Genomic DNA, 17,170 nt, shown 5'->3' on the forward strand with positions numbered 1-17,170 from the left:
AGCATGTACAACATTTGCTGCCTTCCTTCCTTAAATAAGGGCAATAATTGCCACCTGTTTTTCAAAGAATGAATGACCTCACTAATAGAACTTCACACTGCTATTATTTTGAACATGCCCCTTTCAATTAGTGATTCAATTACACAGAATCAGCAGCATGCATGTCATGACTGTTGGGTCTGTTGGATTTATATTACTCTATTACACCTGCTAGTAAATTATTTGCCATGTAGAAATATCATTTCTACCAAAAACAGTGATTGATCGGGTTAGTGATGTCTGACTGCTATTATTTTGAACACAACTGTACTTGTATGAAAATGTATCCTGTTCTGTTTGTATTGCTTCCTTTGTGTGAAATCCCTGATGTTCCTGCCTGTCCCTCTGCATTCCTATTAAAAACAGACCACACAAGGCATGAGAGCACAGCGTTCTTTAGCTGTGCTAGAAACTCAGTGTGCTCTCCTCCAGTGATCAAACGTCTGCTGCCATAACCCCCCACCCTCCTCGTACAGCCTTTCATTTGGATGATCAGTGCTCTGCAGCTTTTCCCCCCTCAGCTCCTATGCAGCGGAGAACAGAGGGTTTATGATTATAAAAGGGGGAAAAGGTATTTATAATTTTTTTTTATATATCTATACATAAATGTATTGCCTTTCATTTATATTTTAAATTGAATGGGTTGTTTTACAAGGTGAGGGTTTACAATCATTTTAAGGAAAGTCTGTCATAATGTGTCAGTATGTGGTGACTTAAACCGTCTGGAGGCCCACTTTTTTCACTTTTTAAAGGACTCTATTACTGCTTAAAATCTTATTTTAGTGTATTTGTTGTCATCTTTGAGGATATATTCACTTCATGCAAATGCAGTTAGAGGTCAGGAATGGTTTGTTTTAAAGTGGAGTTCCACCCAAAAGTGGAAGATCCACTTGTTTGCCCCCCCCGCCATATTTGCCACCTTTTAGGATGGAGGGGGAGCAGGTAGCTAGTTTTGACAGGTACCCGCTCCCGCTTCCCGCTCAGTTTGCCAAATTCGACCCCCTCCTTCCTCCTGCAGTCTCCTGGGAACCTTCACAGGCCCCAGAAGACTGCTGGACCAATCAGGATGCTCACTGCGACTCGCTCTTGCGCAGTGGGCATCTGGCTGTGAAGCCAGCTGCAAGCTGTCACACCCTGGTGTCCACAGTTGAGATGCCGGTGCTGTGGAGAAAAGGAGAGAAGGGACGCAACGGGTGATTACATCGCTGGATCCTGGGACAGGTAAGTGTGTGTTTATTAAAAGTCAGTAGCTACAGTTTTTGTAGCTGCTGACTTTTAATAAACACAAAAAACAACTGGAACTCCGCTTTAACGTTCTTTTACTGTATGTTAGGAAATTGGAAATACTTTGGAGTCCATAGTCTGCACTTTTAATTGCGCTTTAATTTACCAAATGATAAAATGTATTCCTTTTAATCGAAGTCTAAATGCATAAAGCATAGCTTTGGTGTCTGCTCTATTCTGGTAAAAAATTAAACTTGCCACATAAACTGTAGACATACAAAATTAACTCACCTTCTTTTCTTTTTATGAATTTCCCAGGAGTAAAACGCAAGACACAAAATAAACTATGAAAACCAAAAAGAAATGTTAGCAGAAATGAAAAGATAGAGGAAATAATTTGTAACATTTTTGAAACTCACCGCCACTAATGGTAAAAGGCCCTGCATGGCAGCTGCCCATTTAAAGTTAAACTTTTCATTCAGAAACCCACCAAGGGTCGGGCCAACAAATGATCTAGGAGAATAAATATGTTTAAGATGCAAAACCAATGTAAATAAACACAGAATGAAAAACAAGTATTTTAATTTATCTCTGAATAGAGCAGTCTGTGAGTGTCTGGGCTGCCCTCATTTGAAATGCTAACAGTTAATTTGCTTATATTTTGCCTTCCTTGGATCCTTCTTTTCCCCTCAAATAATGAATCCTAATGAAATTGTGCTTTCATTACATACCCTATTTTAGACGCAGTGACCTCATCACTAGGTGCTTACATTACAGTGTGTTGTACATAGTTTCCAGAAAACTGGAAACTATGGTAATGCTCAAATGTGATTGTGAGCCTCAAAAGAACTGAAATGCGATAGTAGAAAGAGGTGGGCCAGGTACAGTAAGGCTGGGGAAGGAAAGGGCTAGGTAATGCTGGATGTACTTTAGCCACAAAATAAGGAGGACTCTTACTGATTTGCTGCAGCTTTTAATGCACACTGTGAGAAGCTCACAGTTTGCAATGAAATCAGAATCAGCAATTTCATTACAGGAGAAAAGCCTAAACAAATGCGCAAGATGGAAGGTAAGTCTCAAGTTCAATGTCAAAGCTTCTTTAAAAAATTAAAAAAGGAAACACACCATTTGCCAAAGACGACACTCACTACAGCACGTGAAATAAGTCTGCATATCTTTAACCATATAATCACATCATATAGCGTGTAATGTTTCAGAACCGCACAGAACAGATCTATCAAGGTATGTGTGACCCTTTCAGATGTGTCTGAAGCATAGTCCTCTGCCTCACACTTTGGTTCTGAAGGTCAGCCTCTACATTCCCAGGGCTCAACCTGTGACCCTTTGGTACTTTGTGTGTGACCCTCGACCTTAGGCGTCAGTAGTGGAAACAGTGAATTGTAAAGGGACTGCAATAGCAGTCTCTTGTTACATGTTTTCATTCAGTGTCCCACAGCATACCTGCAGTTTCCAACCACATGAGTATCATATCCACAGTCTCTGAACATCTCCTGTAGAATGTCTGCAAACAGTCTTTTGTAGCATTAGGCAGTATTAGATTGAACACGCCTTTGGCATGTCAGGGACAACAGTTGAGCCTGCCTATAACATGCAAATGAAAAGAAGGGTTGCCGCACACCAGAGGAATGATAAAAAAAGTGCAAAAAACGTATTAATCCATGGAAGGACACAAAAGGCACAAGGACTTCTTTTCATTTACATGTTATGTGGTGGCCAGCCAGCGTCTGCACCTGTTTCAGTTTGATGTTGATCGTTTGCCCAAATGGTGTATCCTCTCTTCATTGGATTGAGCCTGCCTATACCTATTAAGTTGATCATCACTGCTCTTCATCACCACAGGACACAGTCTTCCTCCTCCTTCTCGTTTTCAGCTGAGCAGGAAGGGAGAGAAACGAGACAGGCAGAGGGAGCTGAAGCAAACAGATCCACCACACCTGCTCTCTATGCCATGTCTGGCATAGAAAATGGAGCAGATTTCTCCTATATAGCAAAGTGGCTTTCAGTTTTCATTAATTAGGAGCAGGATCTATTATGTTTTTTCAGTTTAGAAGTGTGGAGCAGGCTTTTTGTCCCCCATGATGACATAAAGGGTCAGAAGAATAGAACCACAGTGTGCAGTGGGAAACGCATGAATAAAACACTTCTGGAAATGCTCAATGTGACTGTTTTTCAGGTGACCATAGCTCTTACCAGAGTAAAGGCCGAAGAATGGGTGGGACGTTGTTATAAAGTTTTGCAAGTTGTGTGTTTAAAAATGCAAAGAGCTTCTAACCTTATTTTCCTGAAATAGAGAAAATAGCTCTTGTCTATTTGCTATAGTCTATTAAACATTTGTTAAAAGTTTTGTATTATTTTATCTCAGTTGACTCAGTAAGAAAACCAATCAGAAAATGGAAAGAAGCAAAGAAGTTTTGCTTACAACACAGACACTTTGAGGGAGTTTGTGATAAAAAAAAAATGGGGGTTGACGAAGCTGGCTTGTTTTTAGGGTGCAGCCTTTGGGCTTTTCCAACTAGAGAGTCATTGACCTGGAACAAGTATACAGATTGGATTCAGACTTTGAAAATCTCACTTTCGGAATGCTTGTTCCAAGTCATTAAAGCTGGGTACCCATGCACACCGGTTTTTTTTTTTTTGATCAACCAGTGGATTGAACCAAAACAAAAACAAAAACTGGCAGACCAATGCTGATGTGTGGATCTCTTCCGATGTGCTACTGTATTCGGACAGGGGAATTACCCCATACCAGAATACATTGATTAGTGTTTGCTGCCATTGGCTGCAAGTGCTGATCGAATCCTGGTTTTCCAGCATGGTCGTTCACCAGAAGCAAGACATTGGACTAGCTCTGTTGAGCAGAGAAGAGTACATGCATATCGAAAGTCATCCAGTTCCTGCTGATCCAGCCAACTTTTGGTATGTGTGTACCTGGCTTAAGTCTCCAGGTGGTGAATCCAGGAAAAATTTTTCACTAGAATCATCATTAGTAAAAAAAAAAAAATCAATAGTAGCAGCATCCATGATTTAGTCCTCACATATTTTCTTTAAAGAAAGAAGACGACAAACATTAAAGCTGAACTGCAGGAATTACAAAAAAACCCTTGCAATTAGACCCCATCACTGCAAAGATGAAATGCTTTTAATGTTTAGAGTTAGAGGAATAAGCTGACCTACTTACCTTATTCATTGTTCCAGCAGGCTTCCAGTGTCCTCTGACACTCTGGGTTGTTAGAGGGTCCTCACAAACAATGCAGGACTATTGGTCCTTCATTGTATGTGATGATGTCAGAGTACGAAGGAGAAGGCTTTGGGGGACCACACAGTAAGGAGAAGCTTGTAGGAGCAAAGAATACGTATTACAGCTTATTCCACTACCTCTAGACCTAACTGGTATTTAATCCTTGCAGTGAGGTAGTGGGGTCCACTACAATGGTATGTTTTTTGTATGTTCTACTTCCTGGAGTTAAGGTTTAAAACAAGAGGGAGGGAAAAAAGTTTATGTTGACTGTGGGTTCTTGAAATATAATGAGTAGGATTTCTGAGTACAACAAAAATAATCTGGTACATTTATAAAATACATACCCTGCAGACCACATAGCACCGAACAGCCCGGATATGAGGCCCAATGTACTAAGCCCTTCCTCAAAGCCATGCTCACTGAAAGAAACCAACATCCATATAATGTTATTACTACTGTACAACAAAGATGATAAAGAAAAAGTAAAGAAAACATTATTGAGAGCATTGCTATGGGGCTGTGGACCACACCAGGGGGACACCCGCCAAATGGGTGACACTAGGACCAGGACAATGGCTCCTGATAGCTGCTGGAGGGAGGATTTTGTACCCCCTTCCCTCCAGCTGTTGGATTGGATCTCGTCTGCCTACCTCCTCTGGCAGTTTCAGGCTCTGGTGTAGGTTTCTTGTTGAGTGGGCGGGATGGGGATGCGGCCAGCTTTGGAAATCCAGCCCACCCCCTACCTGAACTGCCCACCAGGCCACCCACCTGTCTGAGCCACCCACCTGTCTGAGCCACCCACCTGTTTCCCCTCCGGCTCGCCTGCACTTCTAAAAGAGGGAGATGAGAGTTGACCAGGAGCGAGTGTGTACCGAGGTAAGTTCAGCTGGCTGTATTTGAAGCCATTGCTCCTGCTTCCTATGGTTAACATTGCCGTGACCACCAATGGCAGTAAACGTTAACCACTTATCCCCGATCTGGATTGGTGTTCATGGCAGAGAATGTTAACCACCTCACCCCTCCCCACCCTTGCATTGGTCCTCACGGCAGTGAAATTTTAACCCATCACCCCCTTCTGCACTTGTAGCAATGTCAATTAAAGTTAACCCCCTTCCCCTACATTGGTGGTCATGAAGGGGTTACATTTCAATGCCACTGACCACCAGGGTAGGGGAGGGGGTTAATACTGACAGCTGTGCTAGGGGTTATTAAATATGTCCACTGACATTGATCCTGGGTGTTATTAATGCATCCTCTGATACCTGTGCAGAGGGTTATTATGGCAGTTACTAGCACCAATGCTGGGAGTTATTATGAAGTCCACTGAATCCAATGCGAGGGGTTATTAATGCATCCACTGACAGTAATTTTTGGAGTATTTCTTGCATCTGGAAAGGGGGGAGGACGCAATTTGGCATCTTAGCCCTGAGCACTGAATGACTGGACAAGGTGATGGTGTCACCCAGTGGTGGGACAACACCACTGGGTGACACCATCAAGTAGGAAGGATGTCACCCCTATCCGTGACAGCGCATGGATCAGCACGCTGGCACCGACCACATCATTTACAGGGGCCAATTTGAGGTGCGCACTGTGACCGTACGCTGCTGGCCTGAAACAAGCCTGCCCAGAGCCCTGCAGGGCACTGTGGCAGGCTAGACAGGAGATAGCCCAAAGTGATAGGCTAAACAAGAGAAACCCTGATGTGCTAGCCTGCCCAGTGTCTACTGCTCTATCCTGCTGTCACTCCACAGTAACATAACAGAGCACTGTGGCAGGCTTTTTTACTGCACCAGATGACACCAACTCTAGTGACAACACTGGCCCCCCCACCCTTCAAAGATAAAACATCTGCAATGGCGTTAAAGAATGAAACTAATATTAAAAAAAAGAATATTACAGCATTTCTAAAGGATAATAAATATGTTATACTCACTTGTTCTGTGTAAAGGTATTGCTCAAAGTGTCCCCCTACCTTCTCTTCTTGGGTCCCCAACAGCAATATTGGCTACACCTCTTCTGTGTCTGCCCCATATCAAGCCACTTCCTTTGGGGGCAGATGTGCAGACTGACTCCCAAGCCAGGCTCTGTGCGTTCATAGACACACACAGCCCGGCTCAACCCAGCAAATGATTGGAAAGCTCCTGATCGCAAGTATGCATCGGGAACTCTCCAGTTCCCACTGTTAACTGTGCTGGGAGCATGCAGGGCACACTCTCTCAGCACAGAAAACGGTTTACATAGGGTCGCTTGAATGTGGCCTCTAGGCGTTAAAGCCCACTTGCCGAAAAGGTTGTGTATATAAGTACCTCCAGTAGGAAGGGGTTAAAGGATGAGTTCACCTATGGGAACATATTATATGTTCCACCCATTTTTAAGGTGGAACATGCATCATGTTCCCACTCCTGCAGCCGCGTCCCAATCTCACCCCTGTGACAGCAGGCAGGAGATCCTGTCTCCATATCCCCTGTCACTATTTGAACACAAGATCACTTCATTCATTCACTCACAGAGTTCTGTGAAGGAATGAAATACAAGTACCAGCAGCCTTTGAGGCTGATGGATTGTAGTTATCTATGAACTACCAGGGTGCTGTTGTGCATTATAGTAGTTCATTGATTCCTCCTGTCATTATGGATTCCACCATAGAAGGTACGAGCAGACAGCTTACACTAACAGTCTGCAGGAGTGATGCATTGCACCTGCAATCTGCTGATCACTGGTGCAATCCTTTCCAGGCTTCTACACAAAAAACTAATACACATTTTTTACCAGCAAAAAAAATGTGCCTTTATAATGTTTTTTTAAAGGTGAACTTATTCTTTAATGCCAGTTTGTCAAAACTGCTGGCTTTGCAGCTATTCCCATTCTAGCTATTGGAATCAGCTAGGTACCTGACATTGTGGTGCCACAGTGGCCATACAATTTGTAGAAGAGGGCTGAATCCAGGAAATGAAATGGGAGCAGCTGAAAAGACAGCAACTTTGACAAACTGGCATTAATAAACTAGACATGGGAGGTAATTTGTGGACATTTCTTCTTCTCCAGCAGAAGGTACATTAAAACGGCCTATACTGTAGAGCACTGTGGATCATCTCTATGGATAGGACCAGTCCTGGGGATAGCAGTAGCCTGTACCTGAAGTTCAGTGCTGCCAGATGGATTAGGATGGCTACATGATCCTGTACTCTAAGTTGCTCCAGACCCAGAACAAAATACTCCCTTGCTACTTCTCCCTCTCAGGAATTTCTTCCCCTCCAATCAATTCCACTCATAGACGGTCTGCCAATTCATCATCCCCCTACTTCATAGTGAACTCCAACCACACTGCCTCTAGCTGCTTTCTGCTTGTTCCTTGACCACTGTATGACTGAACCTTCATCTCACTCTATGATCATAGCGCCATATTCCTTATCTTTAATATCTGAAAAGAGGAATGCTTTCGTATAACCAAGATTATCCTCCTGTGAAAGTCTGAGAAAGGTTTACTGCACTGTGCAATTGTTTAACTGAGAATTTGGGGTGTGAATATGTGGAAGAGCTTTCATACACCAAGAAAAACATGAATAATAGTTCTATATCTGATGAAATAGAGGCATACAACCTTCTGTATAAATTACACACTTGTCAGCAACTAATCTGCTAACTAGTTTATTAAAGAAAAACCTGTACAGAATCTGCAGGCTGTCACTGCTGATTTTCTTCTGTCAGCTGCATAGATTTATGCAGATCCAATGGTGTAATTTCTGAGAACCTGATCTGGAGTCCTGATTTCCCTTGGATGCCACTGGCTGTACATTTGCTTAACCTCCCTAGCGGTCCGATTATGTCAGTATTTCTGTGCTCAAAGCGGTACATTTTTTGGCATGGAAATATGTCTTCTTTTATTGTAGGCCTGTAATTCTTAGGAATAACTCACTGAAATCTGTCCGAACAAGAGTCTAGTAAACATCTCGGGTATGATAAAATTTGAAACACGAAATCATAAATTATAATATAATAAATAATCATAAAAAATAATAATATAATAATTATAAATGTAATTCGATAATGTAATCAAACCAAAAACACTGAAATCTGAAATATAGCGCCAATTTCACATATCACTGAGCTTAGTCACAAAATCGTTTTCAGTATCTGATGACAAATTCCCCCACGAATCATTATCACTCAATTCTGCAACTGACTCTAATTTACTATCTCTGTTCTCTAGCTGGTCTAAAATTGCTTTTGACCTAAAGGGACACTTTTTGGACGCCATGGACGTTTCTCAGTTTCCAGACAGAAAGAACAGTAAAAATGCAGGCAGGGCACAGGACAAAGCACTAGGGACAAAATGTATGTGGAATGGTTTGATACAGTAATGTTTTACTATGAGATTTTAGTGTATTGAGTGAATGTCACTTTTAAAATGTTTGAATTTCTCGCCGGTTTCTGTCCCCCGTACGTCCCGACGCTCACAGGGGATGGAATCCGGAAGACAGATGCCAGCAGAGATGGCCGGGGATGCTGCAGGGGGGACATCGCGGGAGCGCAGGACAAGGTAAGTGCTGGAGGGAATCCCTGAGCAACGCTGCAGGGTAATCCAGAGTGTAGCTCGGGGTTACCACTTTTGGTACTGAACGTTAACCCCGAGCTACACTCGGGAATACCGCCAGGGAGGTTAAGGTTAATAAGTCAGAAAGAACTATACACACATAATCAGGCAATCACTAGGAGGACAGCAATTGAATTTATGTATTTTTCTCAGTACAGGTATACTTGCATATGAAGTAAGTAGTACATACTTACTATGCAGAGCTGAGCATCTCTGGATACACTGGTATGGCAGATAGGCCAATACAAAATCCATTCAACACAAGTACGAAAACAAACAGCCAAAGTTTACTGGAAAAAAAAAAACATTTGTTACGTAATTTCGTTATTCTTTTGACATCCTAATCTCTTTACCCCAAAACTTCCAGTTTTAAATAAGTATTGGAATGTTTGAATTTTAAAGTTATGTGATTAAAGGGCCTCTTAACTTCAGCAGTTAAATGGATTAACGATTGTAATGTCTTGCTGACCATACAAAGAAATATTGTGGTTATTTTAACCACTTAAATCCCAGGCCAATTCTGATATTTCACTCACATATACAGTATGTTTTTTGCTAGAAAATTACTTACAACCCACCAAAATTACAGATTTTTTAAGCAGAGGCCGTAGAGAATAAAATTGTGGGTGTTGCAATTTTTAGGTCACATTTTCGAGCAATGTTTTTTTCAATTCTTTTTGGAAAAAAAACATTGTAGTGGATTTTAGTGCACACAAATACAGTATACTGTAGGTAATACCCAATTGTTCGGTAACATATAAAAGATGATGTTATGCCAAGTAAATAGATAACATGTCACTCTTTAAAATTGTGTATGCTGGTTGGAACAGCACCAAACTACGGTATCTAAAAATCTACATCGGCGATGATTTAAAAGTCCTGAAGGTTTACAAGTTTAAAGTCACACAGGAGGTGTAGATCTAAAATTATTGCTCTTGCTCCGACGTCTACGGTGGTACCTCACATGTGTGGTGTGATCACCATTTACATATTTTTTATGCATTCACATTTATGTGTGAGCATGGGGGGATGGGGATGCTTTAACTTTTACTTTATTTTATTTAAAACCTTTTTTTTTATACTGTCTCTGCAATTTTTCTCAACTGTATTACTATCACAAGGGCTGAAAAGGTCCTCTTATGGAGAGATTTAGGGTGTAATAGACCCCGATGTCCCCTCTGGCCTCCAAAGCATCTGATCAAACCAAGGTCAGTTTGATCAAATGCTTGTGCAAGCCTGTGACAGCTTGTAAAAATCAAATCAAAACCAAAAAGTGACATAATCCTCTTCGCTAACAGTTTCTAATCTCACAAAGAGGGAGGAACAACATAGTTCCTCTCTCTCTGTGCAGTGCACTAGATGCCACTGGTCGGAGTGGTCCTGTGCAGCATACAGATAAGTTACCAGCACTAGTAAAGTGAATTTCCCTGGATGGCTGTTTTATTGGTGCAGTTGATACAATACAATTTGCTGGTTTGCAGTTGCTTGTTTCAGTCATTTGACACCTTTCTGATATACTGTTTATTCAAGATAGACAAATAATAGGCAGCAAAGATACAGTAACTGTGCTACCACACATATACAAAACACTCATGCATAGATACTTTGTACCTCTATAAAGAAGCTACATAGTTTGAAGGGTAATATGTCAATGAATAAGCGATCCCTAAGTTTAAGGCCCCATTCACATCTGGTGATTTGGGACTGCGGGCAGAATCGTCGTGATACTGCCTGTGATTGATTCCAATCGCAGTGCAATCATGGCAAAATGCTCCATGTGTGTGAGATACCATTAAAGATGAACAAAACGCTGTGCACGCGCAAAGCTTGGCACCCAAAAAAGAGCAGAAGCTTCTTTTGGGTAAAAAGCTTTGCGCAATGCCATTTGCTGCAATTTTCGCATGACAATTGCAGCAAAACCACACCACACTCGATGTGCCATTTAAAATGAATAGCATGGAAACACATGAGGTGCACTTTACCATGTTTGCAGTGCGACTTACAATCGCAGGCAGAATCACAGCGATTCTGCCTGCAATTCCAAATCGCCAGATGTGAACGGAGTCTCAGATGCATAAAAACTATGTCTCATCTTGTATTAACCCTGCTTCTGTTAGGCCCATATTCCCATATTTCACAATCAATTAAAAACACATTATGGACTTGACAGACCCAGCAAATCATATGTTTTCTGACAGCAGAGGACCTGTAAAATTAATCTTTTTTTATGTATGTTATGATACATTTACAAAGGTATGTAAAATTGTTAAATATGTAATTTTTTAATTCACACATATATAACATATTGGTCTATAATATATTAAAGGATGATCATATGCTGAGTTAAAGGCCAAGTTCACTTTTGGCACATGTTACCTGTTCCACCCATATTTAGGGTGGAATATGTAGCATGTTCCAGCTCCTGTAGTCTCTCCCCCCTGATGCCACTCTCAGTGGTCAGGGGATCTGCTCCCTGCACTTGCTGTCACAATTCAAAAACAGCTACCATCATTGCCACAAGCCACTGGCAGCTTATAGTTCTCAATGGACTGCAAGGGCACTAGTGAGCACTCTCATAGTTCATTCAGAAGCCCTGAGACTGCAGAAGCCTGAGATTGCACACCTGATTCACTGAGCATGTGTGTGAATGCTGTGTGTGTGCATAAGTTAATTCAGGAGTGTAAAGATTTTTACATTTATTTGTTGTTTCCTTACAATAATTTACCCAATATTACCCAGAAGTATAAAGAAAACACTTTGGTACTTAGTGTAGTGGTGGTTGGTCAATGGCACAACTTTGAATGCCGCACAAAGGATTGGGGACATTACAATCGCTTAAATCATCTCACCAATATTCAGAAAATCCACCTGATTATTTGAATAATATATGTCCTGTGAAGTCAAAGGATATATTCTCTAAAATGGATACTTACCTTTCAATGTGAAAAAAAGGGGCAGGCCCTAACATGGAAAAGCACGCTGCAGTACCAAGATTGCCAGCAATAACAAGCCATTTCCTCAGTTCCTAAAAAATATATATATATATGAGATACAGGTACTAGTAGAATACCCTTAATGCCTGCATATAAGAGAAATTTTGACTTACATGTAAATTCCTTACAGTATCTTGGAGCACAGCACAGGACACAGGCTGGATATTTACAGGCAGTGGGTTTTAGGCTGGTACCTTCATGGGTTTGGACACTGGCAAAAATGCAGAAAGGTAGGTCTTACATGCAAGACTGCTAAGTCTTTGTGAAGGATCAAGAAAGGCTCCTGTAAAGAGGCAGCTGCTAATTCAGAAACACAGCTGATGGACATGATAGTCATAAATAATGCCATGTTGCAGAAAAGATCATCCAAAGTGAGTTCCCTGATGGGTTCAAAGGGTTGTTTCTGCAGGACAGAGAGAACCAAATAAACATTCCAAGGAAATACAGGCTGCGGGGTGAAATACCTATCTTCACACCAGGCAAAAAACTATTCCAAGTTTGATAGTACATTTTTCTGGATGTGGCTTTTGTGGCTTTGAGTAATGTGTGAATGACAGTATTCATGACACCCCTGTCTTTCAAGATCTTTTTTTCAACGAGCCATTCCAGAGACTGAGAACCAGAATGGAATAGGGGTCCTGAGACTGAAGGTCTGGCCTTTTTGTAAGAGACCAGGGATGTGTCTGTGTTCCTGTGTACCAGCTTCTCCTGGGACAGTTTGCTGCAATGAGAATCACCGGTTTCTTCTTTTGCTCTGTTTTGTGGAACAGTTGAAGCAGAATTCACACTGGAGGAAAGGCATATATGAACTGGAGCAGAGTTTGGGGAATTATCAGAGCGTCTGATGCCGATGCTAGAGGATCATTGTCTTGGCTACAAACAGGAGTAACTTGTTGTTGTACCTGGAGGCAAGGATGCCCACATCTGGATTTCTCTATTCTTGACACAGGAGACTAATGATGTCAGAGAGAAGGGCCCATTAGCTCTGGTCAACGTGGTAACCACCTTCAAAGGTGGATGTGAACAGCAGAGGGGGCTAGACAGTGTTTATCTACCCATGAGGTGATCAAACTTACAGTCATTAAGGCTACCTGATTCTTGGTTCCCTCCTGTCGGATGATATTATCTACAGCTTCGTTGTTCTCCGATAGTCCTTCAGAAGGTTATCTAGGTACCCTGTAACCCGAATGTCCTGAGTTCTTCAGAGGGCATAAATAGGTGCAAGTTCCTTTGTGAATATTCTGGATGCAGGGGACAGTACAAATTGGAAGTTTTTTTCTCCTACTGCAAAGAGCAGGAAGTGCTGAAAAGGAAGAAAATGGGAATATGCAGATAAGCATCTTGGATGTCTACTGATTCTACATATTCCCCTTGTTTCAGAAAGGCAATAACCAACCTTGCGGATTCCAGGTGAAGCTTTGGAACATGAAGGAGCTTGTTTAGGGGTTTCATGTCAAGAATAGGACAAATACTCCTGTTGGGTTTTGTAACCATAAACAGGTTTGAATAGAATACTTTGAACCTGTCCTCCAGAAGACCCGGAATTACAACTCTCTGGGACAAGAGATGTTTCAGAGTGGTCTATAGATCTGACTGTCCTTGAGAAGACTTTGGTTGGTTTGAGGGAAGAAAATGATGAGGGGGTAAAGTTTTGGACTCTATTTTGTACTGCTTTGAAACCACCAACTGAGACCACAGGTCTTGAACATATGTGACACTTAGAAAATAAACAACTGTCTCTGTTGTAAGTGCAGGAAAGTGCACTTTTCTGCACTTAGAGACAGTTATTTATACACCTTTGCAGAGGATGCTCTGTTTATGTATTTACATCTAGTATATTGTTTGTACTTTATTTGTGTAATCTGACTTGCTGATGGACTTTAAATTTATACACAAAGCGTTGCAAATTTTCACTTGTATTTCTTATTGAAGTAATGTATAGCCAGTGCATTTTGTTGTAGCTGTTATAAGTGATAATATTCAGTTTGGCACAAGTGTCTAATTATCTATTATCTTTTTTTTTATTGGCAAAAGCTTTAAATGAAGGAATATCTTCTAAAAAGTACAGTAAAATGTTTAAGATTGAGATGGAACAGACCACTTTTTGAAATCTCTTGCATTACGTAGGAGTTCGGCAATAATTCTCAGAGGGGTGACCCAATCATCATAAAATGCCCATTCTATTTGTTTAATGGAGAATGTCTTTTTAAACCTGGCAGATCTCTTAGTACTCAAGTGGGATCCACTGCATAGGTGGGGATTCTCCCCCCATTCCCTTATGCTAACCCAATCCTGTAGTTGCCCTTATTTTACATACTACATGGCCCTAGAAGCTCTGGTCATATATTGGTAATATTCTGGTCCCCCACCCTTTGGACTCGAACTTAAATGACTTTATTGGGTGTCAGTGATTATTCTTACTACTTCATAATATATAGCGTTTTCTTTTACACTAAATGCATTTGTAACTACCTACTTGTAACTCTGGGACTACGCCCCTGCTGTTTTGATGTGAAATTGTGCATCCCCCCTTTCTTTTTGGAAAACCTAACCAGTAACTGTATTTTTTGTTCTTGGTTCAAAAATATTTGAATAAAAAAAAAAATAGGGTCCTGTTCCAGTGCAATGAAAGCGCAATCACTCTGAGCAGTTTGAGTGTTTTGCAGGTTTTTTGGCAGATCAAATGTTCACCTGAACGTTTGCCACAGTTATCTTGCACCTGCTTTCCACCTTTGTAGTGAAGGTATTCCTCTCTGGGGTATGCACGGAGTAGGGTGAGTTAGGAACCAGGAGCAGAATCAGATCAAGGCCAAGGTCAGCATCAAGTGGGCAGATGTACCAGAACAGCAGGCAGGAAGCAAGGTCATGTCACAAGCCAGAGTCAGCAACAGAGGTTCAGAGGAATAAACAGGATGAGCAAGCCAGGTTAGGATACAGATGAGCACAGGATCAGCTCACAAACAAGGAGCTGACAACCACTCAGCAATGAACCTGAGCCCTGTAAGGCTTTAAATCAGCCACTAATCATCAAAGTCCATTAAACAAGCATGCTCATGCATATGAACACCTGTAGAATGCAAATGGTCATGTGCACGTGTATGCGCACGTGTCCATATAGATGTATGCTGTGCACAGATCTATGGACTATTCTGTGTGCTTGCACATTTCATGGGTATTCATTTGAGCATGGGCATTCCTTTGAACATAGCTTTGAGCATGACTTTCTTGACAAGTGAATACATTTCAAACACAATTCTGTTTTTAGCATAGCATGAATACTATGTAGGAAACCTAGGGTAAACCTGTCCTACCTGTGCATGGTACTGGTCCCTAATCAGGGTCTGGGCTTTGCCAGTTCTGATGGGCATACCCCAGGAGGAGTATTCAGGGTCTGAGTTCCGTCATAGGGATGGACCACAACCCAGGACCTGTATAACACTCTGTGGCTAACTAAACATATTGTACTCAGTTCCAACTGTGAGTGCCCAAGTAGGATCCAGCACCCAAAGCAACATTACAGGCTGTCCAGACAGCATGGGATCAGGGTACAGCTCCCAAGGTTATACCTAGGTTGCACTGAACTGGATGCACTGCTTTTATTGCTGAACAAGAAGACAGTGAGAAGTGCATTGAAAGTGAACAAGTTACATATGGGAGAAAATCTCCATCACCTTGGAACACTACCAAAAACATTGAGGTTTAATGGAGTGGGGTAGGGTTATAGGGGAACACCCAGGGAGGCATGTCCATAAAAGCTTTGTCAGTGTCTAATTACCTGAAGTTACCAGCCTATAACCGAAGGTCTAATAATATCCAACGTGAGTTCTGTGTTGTTCAATTGAGATTAAACATTTTCATTTATGAATGGGCTGTGTACTTTCCTTATGCTGTAAAGCCGCATCCACTGGGTTGGCAATTTCCCATGCCCATTAAATAACTCATGAAATAATTTGTGTCAATTGGCAAAGATATCAAATTTATATCTTCAAGTGGAACACTTCTTTTTTAATTTTGAATAGAGTTGGGAAGGGTTGGATTGTCTGGCTTTATTGCAGTCTTTTTTAACCTTTGGGGAGACTTGGCTTCATTTCCTGGTGACCATTGTCATTGAAATTCACAATTTTAGATGTGTCACTGGTATAAGGGGAATGGAGAAATCTTCCAGCTGGAACATCTGTTTGTGTCATAACTGTGGAACAGGAAGTAAAGCTAAATCTCCCCAGCACAGCTGACATAGACAGCAATAAGAACCTGACAGAGATTCTAACCCTTTAACATATTCAAAACTGAAAAAGTTGCATCTCAATTTAACATAAAAAAACAGATCTTTACCTGTCTTTGTACAAAAAAAATAATAGAGAGAAGAGAAAAGAGAAAAGCCTATGTAGCTACCAATGTAAACTGCACATAAAACTTTATACTGTACTAGTATAAAACTACTAGATACATGCATACCCAAGGATTAGCCTTGGCTGTATCTGTCAATAAGTGTTGGACTACTGCATTCAGCTCACTGCACCTACCGTATACTTAATAATAACCATTTAAAGTCTATGCAGTCTTCCTATTCTTACCCTCATGCTTATGCAGCTAATGTTGTTTACCAACCATCATGCCCTGCTTCCCAGTTCCCAGACGGTTATATCTCATGGCTTTTTATATATTCTCTCCCCCAACCAACCAACCAACCAACAATAATCCATAAAGATGTTATTACTGCCCAAGAATGACTCATATAATTTACTGTATTTTCTAGATTCTGCTGTTATGTTTTAGTAATCTAATTTTACACTCTGTGATGATAATCTTTTAAAATCTTTGTCTAATTCACACCCTCATCTCCTCCACAACTTGCTCTTCTGAAATTGTGTTCCCCTATTTTAACCTAATGTATCCAAACCTAGCTGCCACGTTTCAAAAGAACCGTCCTCTCTGAGGCCTGGTTCACACTAATGCAGTTTGCTTTTGATTCGTTTTTTCAATGCTTTTTGCATTTCACTTTTTGTTTTTACACATGCTTTTTTGACGCATTTTTACTGCGTTTTGCGGGGGGGGGGG

At 41.3% G+C, this 17,170-nt stretch overlaps 1 protein-coding gene across 1 annotated transcript in view; it reads right to left on the minus strand.

Annotated features, from left to right (window-relative positions):
- SLC18B1 (solute carrier family 18 member B1) overlaps positions 1-17,170 on the minus strand; it is a 67,808-nt gene that overhangs the window by 4,531 nt on the left and 46,107 nt on the right. The window contains exons 9-13 of the mRNA XM_089676180.1: positions 12,053-12,144; positions 9,314-9,409; positions 4,867-4,941; positions 1,683-1,776; positions 1,555-1,607 (exon numbers count right to left, since the gene is read on the minus strand). Of these exons, the coding sequence (XP_089532306.1) occupies positions 1,555-1,607; positions 1,683-1,776; positions 4,867-4,941; positions 9,314-9,409; positions 12,053-12,144 (410 nt within the window). The remainder of the gene's footprint in view (positions 1-1,554; positions 1,608-1,682; positions 1,777-4,866; positions 4,942-9,313; positions 9,410-12,052; positions 12,145-17,170) is intronic.

The sequence above is a fragment of the Staurois parvus genome, unplaced genomic scaffold, assembly GCF_062004578.1.
Source record: "Staurois parvus isolate SC_StPar_1 unplaced genomic scaffold, SC_StPar_1.0 ptg000165l, whole genome shotgun sequence".
Lineage (NCBI taxonomy): Eukaryota > Metazoa > Chordata > Amphibia > Anura > Ranidae > Staurois > Staurois parvus.